This window comes from Morone saxatilis, unplaced genomic scaffold (genome assembly GCF_004916995.1).
Source record: "Morone saxatilis isolate NCDOM2014 unplaced genomic scaffold, NCSU_SB_2.0 Contig2, whole genome shotgun sequence".
NCBI lineage: Eukaryota > Metazoa > Chordata > Actinopteri > Moronidae > Morone > Morone saxatilis.
Window position 1 is genome coordinate 8,008,401 of NW_023339762.1, and position 10,674 is coordinate 8,019,074.

The 10,674-nt window shown below is 39.4% G+C and overlaps 1 protein-coding gene across 1 annotated transcript in view; it reads right to left on the reverse strand.

Annotated features, from left to right (window-relative positions):
- The window catches only part of LOC118330868 (transcription factor SOX-6-like), a gene marked incomplete in the record, with an annotated part of 105,754 nt that overhangs the window by 28,412 nt on the left and 66,668 nt on the right, over positions 1–10,674 (reverse strand). Inside the window, 2 exon segments of the mRNA XM_035665563.1 lie at positions 6,071–6,139; positions 8,356–8,528. Coding sequence (XP_035521456.1) covers positions 6,071–6,139; positions 8,356–8,528 — 242 coding nt within the window.

A 10,674-nucleotide genomic window follows, 5' to 3' on the forward strand; every position in this document is an offset into this window, starting at 1 on the left:
ACAAAAAAATATCTTGGGGTTAGATATCGCTTTGGTTATCTTGGAACTTATGAATGGGATTGTTTTACCACTATTCCTTTTAGCATTTGTTAGATTTTTGAACAAAAATATTCAAAAAAACAAATTGATAGATCATTGAAAATAACCTGCAAACCGTAGTGTGTAACCCACTCAACAAAACAGAACGTCAATATCAGACAATTTCCAGAAATGCCACAATTACACTCAGTGGACAATGCCATTTTAGTGTCCAGTTATCTACCATCTTCTTGTATAATATTTTTAAAAAAGAACATAATTGTTAGAGGGAGTTGTCCTGTATTTGTGTTACTTCATGTTCCTGTGCTTGTTAGAACAGAACGTAATGTTTATTTCTTTGAGAGGAGATATTTTGTGAAATCACATTATTTGACTAAATTTAAGTTGTGGCTAAAACATATGATGCAAGACCACTCAAAGCCCTTACAAGAAAAGAGGTTGGGGTTGTACGGTATGTGTATTGTTGAGAATGTCTTTACAACGACCAGTTAGAGTTTTAGGACCTTCTAGTTACGGACATTTTTTGGACATTTTGTTTGGTTTCACTTCATCAAAGGGCTGTTTGAGGCTTAAGACTTGGTTTTAGAGTCACGGTTAGAATTTAGGTTGTGTGTGTATGTGCTGTTGTCCAGAGCCACATGTCTTGTGCCACAACAGGGCATCCAGACCATCTGTATTAATCCACAGTTATTAATTGGTTCAGTAAGATGCAGTTTACAATGTGTTTCATCACTGACCAGTTCTTCAGACAATGCTTGTTTAGGTCACACTCCAAAAAAGATTAGCCTGGAGGCCCTCATCACGCACGCACATGCACACACGCACACACACTGCAAGTTCAGGGTACTTTTGAGGCATTCCCATACACACGCAGACACAAGCGGTCGGACGTCTTGTGACATGGAGAAAAGGGAATTAAGAGAGAATAAAAACGAGTCTGTGTGTCCGAATGGCTTAAAAAAAAGAAGAAGAAGAGAGAAGTGGGGGGGTGGAAGTTATAGAGTGGGACAAAATGCTCCCATTCATTGTATTCCTCTGGGAACACTGGGACTGACTGGGGCTGCTTCACTAGCGCACACACAAAGATCTTCTTTTACCGAGGGGAGGGGGGGTGCTGGATGAATGGACTGGGGAAAGGTGGTGTTGCTGGGGCCCCGCTCTGCTCAGCCCCTAAGAAAACACAAGGCCCCCTTCCTCTAACTGCCCACCAGACACATCGACATACACACCTAGGCACAAGGAACATGTGTACACGCACAGACACACACTCAGAATTAATGGTCCTCTTGTGTACAGGCAGCAGGGTTAGGGGGCAATGAGTACGTATGAGGTGCGTCTGTATGTTGATGTGTTTGAGAAGAGGAGAAAAGAAAGAAAGAAATATAGTCATCTGGTTGTGCAGCTGGCAGGTATCTAGTGTGTGTCTCCTGATTTCACTTGACGTAACAATCTGGAAATTCAGACAGATAAATTATGCTTTGTTACCATGTGTAGTCAAATGAAAAAAAGGTCATGGCCTAAGATATTTGTTATACTTGTGACTTGTTAGATTACAGCATGAAATGAAAAAAAACTGAATATATGAGAATAAAGCACTAATTATATAAATGAACAGTTACAAAAGTGGCAAAGACAAGATGCTGCAGCATAGAAACATCACAGTGACTCACTTGTTCTAACACATTTTAGGTATTCTCATACTGCTACAGTAGCCTAAACTAATTTTACATTAGGCAATATGATGATTTGATTTGATGTTAACACAGATTCAGTACAGAATTGAAAGCTTAGCCAACTTTGAAGTGGCTGTTTTAGCCACTTTAGCCATTTCTGGCTGATTGTTTTGGTTCTCCAGCCTGCATATAGGCCTAGACTGTATAGTTGAGTATTATTCTCACATATAAAACTGTAGCGAGCTATTTCCAGCAAACAAGCTCAAAAAAGCACACCATGCTGCCGACTTAGCTTGAAACCACAGTGAGATTAAGTTAACAAGTAGCTACCAAAGAAAGCATCTAAGACATGGTTACAAGGCAGTTGCTCATTTTTCTGCAGATGTCGAAGTGCAGCTAACAAGTTAGCCATAGCCACTCGATTAAGCTATACCATAGTTCTTTTAGTTTGTTGTCATGTCCCTCTGCCCCTAGTGGTCAGACTTTGCTTAGTGCAGCTTTAGAACATAATATACCTACAAATAATTACATTGCTCTGTTTGTTCTTTCCATCTTGCTACACCCATGTGAGCACAATAAAGTCCCTAGAGGTGATTTTAATTGAAGCACACAGAATTACTGTATGCTTATAGCATTTTTCTATAGGCTGACACACAGGTTAATACACTGGAGTGTGGGCCATTGTAAAGTCAAGAGTTAGCCATTCTCCATAGCTGGTGAGTCCAATCGACGTTATGGGCCTTCCATGGCTTTCCGAGTCATTGTGTCTGAAGCTGTATGTGCTGACGTAGGAGCTGCCTGTCTATCTAACGGCCATTTGCCCGCTCCATTAGTTCTTATGCATGTGTGTATGTGTGTCTGTGATTATTGTGTTTGTGCCTGTTTGTTTAGCAACCCAGACTTTTCACGTCAGCCCTTTATTGACAAGAGAAAAGCTTCCAGCTTTTTCTCAGACTATTAGTGGTGACACAACAAATTTACAGAGGAGATGAAGGTAAAGTGTTAAGTGGTTTATCAGTAACTTTAGACATGTTTAATCTATTATGACTATCGTAAACATCACATTTTTCTTAAATATAAATGACTGCATTCAGCTGCCACACACTGCTCAGATTATAAATGTTGGTCAAAACCATATCTTTACTTTAATCAGTCACAACATGAAAACCAAAAACAATGGGCTAATGGTGTTTCAACAGGGGGCAGCATACTGTAATTACAGAACAGACTAAACAGGAGAAAATAATACAAGACGAAATTGAAAAGTAAAAACAAAAAGAAAACACTCAGGGGGCAAGAACTGAAAGAGAGAAGAGGAGGAGACAGAGGAGTTAGAAACGAAGAACAGAGAGAAGGAGGAGGAGGAGGAGGAGTGCGGCTTTGCAGTCATTAATTAGCCTGTTAGCTAGGGCCCGGGCGGTGCGGTTAGGGCCTGTGCCTTTGTGGGCCTGAAGGAAATGGGCCACATATGAGAGCCATTATAGGAACTGACTTAACAAAGACACATGCCTGTCAGCCACCAGCCTGGGCTGGGCTGCTCTGCCTACGGCACATAAAGGGCCACCGCCACTGTGTGTGTAAGTTTGTGTGCCTATATGTGTGTTTTTGTGTGTGTGTGTGTGTGTGTGTGTGTGTGTGTGCGTCTAATGGGAATATATAAAAAAAAAACTGTCTATACATGTGCATTCATTCACCAGTATCAACTGTCTCTACTTCAAGTTAATATCAGATGTCTTATGTGTAAGTACTATATGTGTGTGAGCTTGCATGCACATATATACATTTTATGTATTGATATCAGTTGTCCAGTGCTTTTTCTTCATGTGTTTGTGTGTGCATGCGTGCACGTGTGTAACCATATCATCAAAATGGGGCCTTCGGAAGCGTTTCTTTAACCCGTGGACATCCCCCGCTGGCTCTCCACACCATTTAAAACCACATGACAGGAAACATAGGTCACTTTGAACTACGCCCCCCCCCCCCAATACAACACTGCATCACACTTGCTGACAAACACACTGACACCATCCACGCAAGAGCAAGAAGGAACGACGAGAGGCAAAAATGGAAAAATGTGTTGAAAACAGCTCCCTACTGGGTTTTAATTGTCTCCGTTCATAAATCAGATACAGATAGGACTCAGTTTAATGCTCATCTATAAAACGTTAAAAATTTATGATAATAAGTCATAAAATTAATGCAAATGAATCACTTAAGGTTGGTTAACTTTATTTGCCGTGATGATGTAACAGATAGCATGTGTACACCGAACTCTGCACAACAGGGACTATCGACTATTCCACTTTTCTAGCAAAAACTTGTTTTGGTTGCTTATTTTTTCCATCTGGACAACATTTAGTGTTTTAAATTAAGATATGAACAACAACAGGCACTTCTAAAAATTGGCTTCACCACACTGAGGCCTATTCTTCTCAGCTGAAACAGTAGCATTTGGTCAGCTCCTCAGAGTATTGGCCTGAGAGAAGCTCAGGTCTGGATTTGATAAGTGGAAACAGACCGGTGCAGCTCTGCCTGTGTGTTTAAAGCCAACACACATCCGACACAGCGTAAACAGCCCGTACCCCAGTGACTAAGCCCTGGAGCTTAGCCATAATAATTCTAAACCTCTGTACAGTAGATAGACCATATGCTCCTTGCTAAGCTGGGTTTGTTCATCAAGAAATGCTATTGTTTTAAAAATAACATGTGTCAGAAGTTGACACACACCCAGCTGTAATTTATATAATATTTACCAACTTTCCAATAAAAAATTTTTTTTTGTTCTGATCTTTTTTGTGCCTTAATATCTGTACATTTATTAAACAGAAGATTCAAGTAATTCTATCCATTTAAAATTAAATTCAACATAGAAAATACGTGTGAAACAAGAGATACGTTGAAATAGGTTTCACCTGAATCTACAGCAGATGCTTCTGAAGCACTACATGATAACATTCTGCTTTCAAGAGCTATTTTCTGCATATCCTCACTTCATCCTCAAAGCCAAACACGACACAGTATCCATGCTTCACAGCGTGGAAGAAGATCCGAGTATAGGAGCTGGTTTTTATGGTCTCGCTCTCCCCTGGGGCTCAGAGGCGTAATGAAGTCCGATCCGAGCTTTATTAAGATCCAAGGGTGGGGCCTCGTCATAAAAAAGGAGAAGAAGAAGAAGAGAGGGAAAAAACGAGCCCTTGTTAACTAGATCTCACCTGCGGAGCACAGGGAGTTCCAAAGCTTGGGACCAATGGGGGGTAAACAGGGCACGGGATGACGCTGAACAAGTGGATTCAGATCAGTGTCCAAAGCTGATTTAATTCAGCAGCAATCCAACAACTTAAAATAAAATAAACCTGTGAAATATAAGCTGGCTCACTTCCCACATGGCTACCAGCCACAGCACACAAATTTACCAGCTTTTGGCTCGCAGCTGGTGGTAATTTCTTGGTGAGTATGTATATATATATAGTGCACACAAATCTCAGATCTCAGAAACAGATATAGGAATTAGAGAAGGAAGAAGAAAAGGAAATCAAGAAAAACATAGAATCTGGTATAAATAAGTGTGAATCACACAGCACGGCAATGGATCTTTTTTATCTGCATGTGTCTATATAGATAAAAATATATATTGTTTACATCCTCTTTTTTTTCAACCTTATCCTGTTTTGTTTTTTCAATTCATTGTTATAGGGCTTGATTTATGAAAGCTGCAAAACGGGTAAATGGAAAGAAGAAAGTCATAACATGAGATGAGAGTATGTGTGAGGGTAAAATAAAATGTTTGATTGAAACAGACAGAGAGGGAAGTGCATGTTGGGGTGAAGAGAGAAAACAGATGTTGATAAATAGACAACTAGAGAAAGCGAAAGAGTTGGAAGAAGCATCGAGGATGTTGGGATATCGATCACTGAGTGATCAATGCAACAGCTAACGATCAAGCCATAACCAGGGCAATTACTGGGGCCCCATTGTGTAAGTGTATGTATCTGCATGCCTACATATTAATGCAAGATTGGTGCAGCGTAACTGTCGTACTTCTCAATAACAGGCGAAGCATAACAGAAAGGTCACAACCTCTAATGTTATTGCTGTCTTCCAATAACACAAGACTCAATAATAATGGAACTAGAGGAACAGGAGGAAAATTGACACTTCCAGACAAAGGGCAAAAGACAATAAATTAACATCTTACTCAGAAAGATGGACACAGCAAGGAAGAGGCGATGGAGAAGAAAAGAGGGGAGTCTGCAAAGGGCAGAAGTCAGCTTGAAAATGTGAGGAATGAACCAAAGTAAAGTCTGTCTATAGAGTGTGTGTAGGTGTGTGTAGCTGGGTAGGAGTGTCTGCGTACTAACCTGGATCTGCTGTTGAAGAATGTTTATCTTGTGCTGCTGCTGCAGGAGCTGCTGCTGCTGTCTGGCGATCTGCACACACAAAGAGAGAAAATGTTGATAAAAAAATAACAATGTGTATCATTCATATATCTGTTTCTATTTCCAGAATTCTGAGAAGATGAGGAATAAGTAGGGCTCATTATGTTTATGCTCGTTCTTATTGTTTTTAATGTGGCAAATTGTGTTATTAATATTATTGTGTTTATTATTATTTTATTTTTCTATGTGAGAAAATCTGCTTTACAGTATCAGTAATACAAAAATCTGGGTGAACGAGATTAATCAAAGAAAGTTTGCACGCACACTGAACTAATGACCCCATTAAAATCTTGATTTACCCTAGCTTTGATGTTTTAGCATTACATTTTTCTTTTTCATTATTTTGATAATGTCTGGTCTGATTTCTGGTTAATACCATGTTTTGGCAGCAAGAAAAAACTTTTGGTTTCCATGGGGACATTAAACTTTGGAAAATTGGTGCGTTCGAATATTGAGTAACAAGTCAATCTTGGGTAAGACATGAGAGGACAAGAGAATGTATTTTAATAAAGGCAAAAGTGGAGCAACCAGAGCCTGAACTGTGGTGTTGAATTCCAATGAGGTCAAAAATGTCTTGAACGCAGTACAGTAAATTAGACAGGAGGTACAGTGGCAGTTAGTTAGGTGCCTGTTTGACCTTCTGATTATTATCTCAAAGGGCTTCAGCCCAGTTTGATGGATGGGGCAACAAATTCACACAGTTAGCAGAGTGGAGAGTTCCTGAACGAATCTTTTAACTGACACTGAACCTGTGAGATTGACATGTTTACTAGGCAAACCAACCCCCCCACACACACCCATCAACAGGACAGGTGATCATAGTTATTTCTCCCTCTGTTGTTTTGATGTAAGATTGTTAAGAAAAAACATCTGAAGTGAAATGCTGAAGGGTTGTTAGAGTGTCATCCAATGATGGGCAGATGGGACCGGCCAGTCCTGTAAGGTTAAAATCCTTAAAGGGGCAACACGTCACCTATTTGATCCTGCCCACACAGCTGCCTCTCTTTTTTTCTTGAGGAGTCGTTTAGTATATTTATTCTGAAATGTAATTACAGGCTGCTGAATGGGAGGCGGCGCCCCATTTGCACACATGTCATATTTCATTAAAGGCAGATTTCTCAGGGTTTGTCTGTAGGGCATTATCTTATCAAGTCTCAACAGCCAAATGACTGGCTGATATTGGAATCTGTCTTTCTTTTCACTCTCTCCATCTTCCCTGTTCCTTTGTGAAGCTGTGGAAGGTGGAATGTGTTGTGATGGGAGGTGTGGACTTGTCCAAACAGAGCCTGTCGTATGCCGATCTACAGTAACGTGTCAGAAAAACAAAGAACAGCTCACCTAAACACATCTCTGCTTAGGTCCTCTCTCTCTCTTTCTTTCTCTGGCACACACTCATTTTTTTCTACAACTGACACCTGAAGACTCACGCATCAGCAGCAGTATTTTTGTCTACAACTTTTGAAGCCACGGATACACACAAACACACATACACACATTTTAAGAAATATGCGTTGCTGCCTCACAACTTTAGCCAATGCTTAAGCTGGTGCTAATGGCGACCCTTATAAACAACAGACAATAACTTATTATTAGTGTTTCAGTCCTCATTACTTTCATTTATGATTACAAACCGGCTTCACCAGAAACACACCAACATCACTAGAAAAAAGAATATGAACGGCCAGGCAATCATGAAGGTTGAACTCAAATCTAAGGTGTTACAAGACGATTACCAGTGTAGAAAATAGATTAAAAAATCTGGTACACAAAGTCTATTTTATCATTTTTTTCTTGCAAAATACTGTATGAATTTGAAAATTGAAATATAAGAGAGCATGAACAGCTAATAAGGGGTCACAAGCATTATGGGCTAGAAACCACTGATCTAAACAACTTTATGCGGAGGTGACGCCAAAAGAAGTCAGTTTGCAGATCCTAATGGTCATTAAATATGGTAATAATTTTAAAATTTGCATTTGTTTTTTGTTTTTTTCTAATTAAATTGTGTATGTGTGTATCCAACCTGACTACACGTTTTTTTAACCCACTGGACTCTTAGCAATGAAGTGAGTGTTATCATACCTGAAATTAAACTACATTTCAGGTATAATAACTACGCTGTTTCTTTCTTCTTTCTCTTAACACAACTACTTTTGATAATACAACATCAACAAAACAACGCCACACCAATTGAAATTCCCCCCCACCTGCTCCTGCTGCTGCCTGGCCAGCTCCATCTGTTGTCTCTGCTTCTCCAGCTGTGAGGCGGCCATTTTTTTCTGCTCGTCATGGGCGGAGAGGAGCTGCTCCCTCAGACTGATCAGCTGACCGATCATGGTGGAAAGCTGGCGCTCCTTCTCCTCCAGTGACTCTGGCGTACCTGCACAGGAGAGAGAAGAAAGTGCAAGAGAAGGAGTTATAATTTGATGCTGAAAACAGGAAAGATCTTTGAGCTAGCGGCAGAAGAGATGGCATTAACACTGCATTGTTAAGTTAGTCCATTGAAAGTAATTTCAAAATCATACTTGTTCTGTCCATATGATTGTAAAAGCAAACAATCACAAAACAACATATTTGATAAAAGTTTCACAATGACGTTTGATGTGCTTCTCTCTGAAGACAGCCATAACCGAAATAATTGTTCTCTTTCTTCCCCAGACCAAAGCGAATCCCCAGACTAAAGCAATTTCAATAAATGTCTCAACAAACTTAAAAACAAACACATGTCAAAAAAATCACATGTGCTTGGCCAACATGAATTAGAAAACTTAGAAACTCTCATTCCCATAAATCATCTGACTTGTAGTTACACTCTTACTACTTATTATCTTATGTTTTGTCTCTACATGCCGTCTGTGTTTATCACTTAGTGTCTGCACCCAAGAACAATAAAATCACTTTGAGTTAACCTTTAAAAATAAGTAGCTGTTAGATGCTTTTGTCAGGTTTATGATTTTGACATTCTTGGGAGGTTTTAGTCAGGGAGGAGGGCCAACTTTAGTAAGAGTCCCATCAGATTCTGTCAAATCACTAGATTACATTGACAATAATAATAATATATAAATTATATTATATAAATAAATTGTTGTGTGTGTGTAAGTTATTAAGAGGAATTTCAAATTCCTTGTATGTGTACACATACTGCAAGCCAAAGCATCAACCAAGAACAACCACTAACTGATATAAGAATAGGTGTCCTTAACATCTGTCAAAGGAATTGATCATTTATAGCACATTTTAGACAATTTTATAGATAATTAAATTGTGCTCTTTGGAGAGCTTCAAAGACTCAGAGCCGCAATAATGAATCTGCCAGGAGAGCTAATACTAATAAATATATACTAAATAGTCAAATCAACAATAACAAAAGTATAGCACATACAGTGGATGTTGTGGTGATGCAGCATAAGAAAGTTGGTGGCAAGAGTGTGTCAACGGGGTAATGGTACATTTCAACCACAAATGTCTACATTAAAAAACTCTTGATCTGCCACTCTTGAAAAGCTTGAATCCATGTTGAGTTGGTTAGGGTCTATGTGATGACAGCTGCCAGCAGCATGAAGGGAGGTTAATTCATTTCTCCAACAGCATCCCTTATAGATAAAAGCAACACACTGAAAATGGAAGTTCTGAGGCAACAGAAGTCCTCTGGGGAATATACATCAACTACAGTCAGCAATGCCTGACTCTACATGGAGCTTATGTTATTGTGTATGCCATTAGACAAACAGGACCCATAAAGATGGAATGTTTAGATTATGGGTCCAGATTTGTGTATCATATCATATCATCTTATAGAGATTGGGAATGTCAAGAACCGGTTCCAATTTTTTCTTTGAGAATCCTGTTGCCAATGTTTTCAATCTCTATTAAGATATTAGTTTATCCACCGCTTGTATTTCCGATGGCTCATCAGTATTGCATATGTTTTTTCTACATTTATTTTTGTAGTGCCAGTGTTCTATCACAGAAATAAGTCAGTACATAAGTTCGATATTATCCTTTCGTGTGATTGAGTGTGTAGGCCTAACAATTTCATAACGTTACATTACTGTGTTCCGTTATCGTATCGTGAATTACAAAGGAAAAATTTGATTATAAATGAATTCCTGTTTTGAGTGATAGGCCCAATAACTTACGTGCCCCAACTGCATGTTGCATAGAGTTCTTGATTTTGTGTATTTGCTTAGAGTCTTTCTTGAAAGGGTACAACCATAACACGAAAGTTCTATCTTATTTTGTGGGAGCGTTGCTTGTTATGTGTGTGTGGTGGAAGATAAAACCTTGCGTTACAGCATTCACGGGTTTACTGAAGTTGAACTTTGTTTAAGTTGTGTTTTGCTCCTTTGTGTGTGTGTGTGTGTTGTGGTGTGGGTTATTTTTTATTGTTTGCCCCCTTGGGCGCCACTATAGGAGATTTGCAGGTGTCCCCAACACTACCTCATACTAAACAGATTTTCTCCATTGTTAGTGCCCTGTCGTAGACCCCTATTGTACCACTCCAGACTGGTCACCCGACTTTTTTT